This window comes from Salvia miltiorrhiza, chromosome 6 (assembly GCF_028751815.1).
Source record: "Salvia miltiorrhiza cultivar Shanhuang (shh) chromosome 6, IMPLAD_Smil_shh, whole genome shotgun sequence".
Classification (NCBI taxonomy): Eukaryota; Viridiplantae; Streptophyta; class Magnoliopsida; order Lamiales; family Lamiaceae; genus Salvia; species Salvia miltiorrhiza.
Genome location: NC_080392.1, coordinates 40,954,217 through 40,958,292, shown reverse-complemented (window position 1 = coordinate 40,958,292; position 4,076 = coordinate 40,954,217). Strand labels below are relative to the sequence as shown.

The window sequence follows — 4,076 nt, the reverse complement described above, 5'->3', positions numbered from 1 at the left end:
GAATTCAGACTCGTCTTGTTTACATGACAATCGAAATCCAATTGAGCAAAAACATGGCAAATGAAATTACAGACATTTAATATTTGAAAGAGATTTTTACAAATAAAATCATGAACAATTTTGAATTCGCAATTTCAATATGACTTTTGAAGTGTGACAAATTAAATCGTCATCTTTTTAATTTTTATAATTTCATCCCCTAATTTCTTTTTCGGCCACTAAAGTACTGAATTGGAGCTTACATGGTATAGTAAAGATGACGCCGTTTTAGTGTGCCTAATATGACGTCGTTCCCTTCTATTTCAATCATAAATTTCAATCGGAAAAATGACAACGTTTTAGTAAAATTTAAATGGGTGAAATGCGTGAACAACTGTGTAATGGGTGAATATTTGATATTGATTGTGTTTGAGTTTGACGGCAAAAAAAAAAAAAATGTTATGAGCAACTGTGAAATGGGAGATTACGTTTTTAATTGTGTCAATGTTTATAAAAAAATACTATGTTTTAATCTACCACATGAGCTCCAAACTAAACAATCCGACGATAAAAATAAAATAAAAAATGAGAGGATAAAATTGTAAAATTTGAAAAGATAAAAATTTAATTCGCTACATTCAAAAATCATAGTATATTAAAATTGCGAATTCAAAATTTGCTGTGATTTTATTCGCAAAAACAACCTCTATTTAAAAAGGTTTACCATTTAATGGCCTAACATATGCTCTTTTTTATGTTTGTGTCCTATTTTACTTTTGTTTTATTCTTTTGACATATTAATTTTATGAAATAAATTTAATTAATTTTTTAATTATACATATTTAATTATATACACGTAAATTATTTAAAAATAACTCTGTTATTATTAAAAGACGACTGCCATATGCTCTCCCTCTGGCCGCCGCCTGCTTTCTTTCTGCCACCATCTTTGTTTTTCCTTTTCTTTCATTTTTCTTAATTATTTATATATAAGATCAGTAATTATATATTTTCATTTATAAAAAGTAAATAGATTTTATATATATTTTTTTCATGGCTATTTATAACCATTAGGCCTAAACAAAAGTAGATTTTAATAAATTTGGAGTATCACTTAATCAAATTATGCTAACTAGCTAGTCCGAATTTAGTGTGTCACACACATAAACAAACAGGTCCGATCCGATTATCGGAACATCATCGTAAAAAAATTACAAATGTTAGGATTCCAATATATTGAGAAGTTTTACGTTAGGACGACACACATATGCATAAGCTAGGTTTAAAAGTGATATTAACTCTTATAATACCATCATAAGATAATACGGAAATACACAATTAAGCACAACTTGCCATAGAAAATTACATACGGAAATACTATATTATAATTAATTAAATACTCAAATAATGAGCTACTATGTACATAAACCTAGAATAGATGCAGAAGATATATATGAACATGTTGATTAAAGCTCGGTTTTATTTGAATCTAACGAAAATGGAGGTATGAACAAGGCACGTGGCAATATTCAAGAGTTAAGAATGGCTGATCCTAAAAAAAAAAAAAAAAAACAAAGATAAAAGACTCTATCTCTACAGTTGGAAGCTGGTACATTTGAATTTGGTGAATCACAAAACGAAGATTTATTGATCCCTCAAAATATTGGCGAATCAGATGGCGAAGCATTCACCAAATTAAGAATGCTGTTCCAATAATTCTTGTTATCTTCGTAATAATCACCGCTGCCGCCGTCGCCGCCGCTGCCGCTGCCGTTATCCGATTCTCCGCCGTCGTCGGAGAAGCGCCGATCGCCCGACGACGTACTGAGCAGAAGATCCGTGAACTTCTCAACGAAGTTCCCGCTCGGCACGTGCTCCGAATCCGACGCCCACGCCGCCGGCTCCGGCAGCGCCACCAGATGCTTCCACTCCTCCTCCCCTTCCTCCTTCATCAGCCCGCCGTCGCACGGCGAGCTCCTCACCAGCTCCACGAAGGCGGCGGAGCCCTCCCCCACCGCCGCCGAGCTCAGCGTCGAAGTCGGCGACTCCAGCTCCCCGCCGACCCCCGCCGCCGACACTCCGCCGCTCCACGCCTTCAACACGTCGAGGCACGGCCGCGCCGCGCCTCCCGGCTTGTGGAGCTGGCTCGAAGTCGAGGCGAACTCCGAGCTCTGCGCCTGCATTATTATTAATTACAAAATAAATACTCCCAGTTTTTTCCAAAATACAAATAAAATGATTCATTCGTCTCCATTAATCCACCTGAAAGGAACCGGAGGAGGCGGCGGAGGCGGAGGCGGGGCCGCGGAGCTTGGACTGTCGGACCAATCTGGCTTCGGCTTCGAGGCGCGCGCTCTCCCATTGAGCCATGTGGCTGAGATTGGCGGCGCTCTTGGATTGGCCGTCGCTGGATAAAAGGGCGTCGTTTTTGGGCTTATGGGTGACCGGATCAATCCCCATCTTCGCCAGCCGTTTCTTCAGGTGCGTGTTCCAGTAGTTCTTGATCTCGTTGTCTGTTCGTTTAGGCAGGTGGGTCGCGATGGCCGACCACCTAAACACAACACAAAAAAAAAAAATTAAAAAAAAAAACTATAAGAAATACTAGTAGCAAAGATTTTTGTTTTAGAGTTGTTGCAAAGACAAGAAACGGACAAGAATTGCCATAATTTTCTATGTCGAAGCCGAGAAAAATACAAACTCCAATGAGTTAGTTTTTGTTGTGTATCCAAGCATGTTTCTCGTTAGGAATGTCGGAATTTCTCGTGGTTGAATCAGACAGGGGAGAATTAATTTCTTGATTTTTGGGAAATAATACCCGAGACAAAAAACAAGCAAAATGTCACGACCATATTCTTGCAAACAAGCTACACATGGACGCAAAAAAAAATCAAATCTTAAAGCCAAACATTGCGAAGAAGAAGCAAAAAAATTAAATTAAAAAGCGTACAAGTACATGATTTATTTTATTTATTTATTATGGATCTCACCTATTTCCCAAAAGAGCATGCAGTTGAATGATTGTTTGCTCCTCCTGCAAACTGAATTTTCCTCTTTTAATATCTGGCCTCAAATAGTTAGTCCACCTTAATCTGCAGCTCTTACCGCATCTCTGAAGCCCTACACACAAAAATCAACAAAATTGTTTTTTTTTTTTTCAAAAAAAAAAAACCCTCGTCGAAGAAGAGTTCTTCTATATATAGTAATAAACAGTTTATGTGCACCAGCTTTGGTAGGTAAGGCCCTCCAGCTACCGTGGCCGTGTTCTTCGATGTAAGCCAAAAGCTTCTGATCTTCCTCAGGCGTCCACGGGCCCTTCTTCAGCCCGATTTTATCGCAGCACGGAGACCGGCCCATTGATGAAGTGAAATTAAACACAATCGAGATGGCTTTTTCTTGGCTTGTGATGAGGTTTTATATTTGTGAATTTGATGTTAAGTGAAGTGGAATGGGGAGTGAGGTGAGGAGAGAGAGAGAGTAGTAAATGAGGAGAGAGAGAGAGAGAGATGGGGTTTGGGTTGGGAGAGAAAGGTCAGCGTGACAGAGATGGGATGAGGATGGTATTTAAGTTTTGTGCTTCTGATGTTGAAAATGGTTTTGTGACAAAATCTCGTAATTGCCCTTATACGTAACTAGCATTTCGAGTAAAAAATTTATGGGATGCTTTTTTCTCCGGCGCCTTAAACCTTACTATATAATATACTAACGCAAATTCTCCTGTGCGACGGTCGCACAGGAGTGCGACGGGTTAACCCGGCCCAAACCCGCCCTCCTGACCCGGAACCCGCCCAAACCCGGAACCCGCCCAAACTCCTAATTATTACATTTGTGCATAACAATTGTTACTTTTCATAAACATAATATATACATTTGTTCATATAAATGTATATTGATATGTATAATGTTTTATATTGAATGAAGGTAAATATTTATATTAATATAAGTATACATTTGTGCGACCAAATGTATATCTTATGCTTAGGGTTTAGTTTTCACCTATTAGGGTTTAGTTTTCACCTATTAGGGTTTAGTGTTCACGCTTAGGGTTTAGTTTACAGGGTTTAGGGTTTAGTTTATAGAATTTAGGGTTTAGAAAATAT

General features: G+C 38.3%; 1 protein-coding gene across 1 annotated transcript; it reads right to left on the bottom strand.

The window, feature by feature from the left end:
* Nucleotides 1-1,441: 1,441 nt before the first annotated feature.
* LOC130989566 (transcription factor MYB16-like) lies at nucleotides 1,442-3,526 on the bottom strand. The gene is made up of 4 exons (XM_057913537.1): nucleotides 3,201-3,526; nucleotides 2,967-3,096; nucleotides 2,242-2,530; nucleotides 1,442-2,156 (listed from the first exon to the last, which is right to left on the bottom strand). The coding sequence occupies exons 1-4, from the start codon at nucleotides 3,331-3,333 to the stop codon at nucleotides 1,635-1,637; spliced, it is 1,074 nt and encodes a 357-aa protein (XP_057769520.1). The 5' UTR covers nucleotides 3,334-3,526; the 3' UTR covers nucleotides 1,442-1,634.
* Nucleotides 3,527-4,076: the final 550 nt, after the last annotated feature.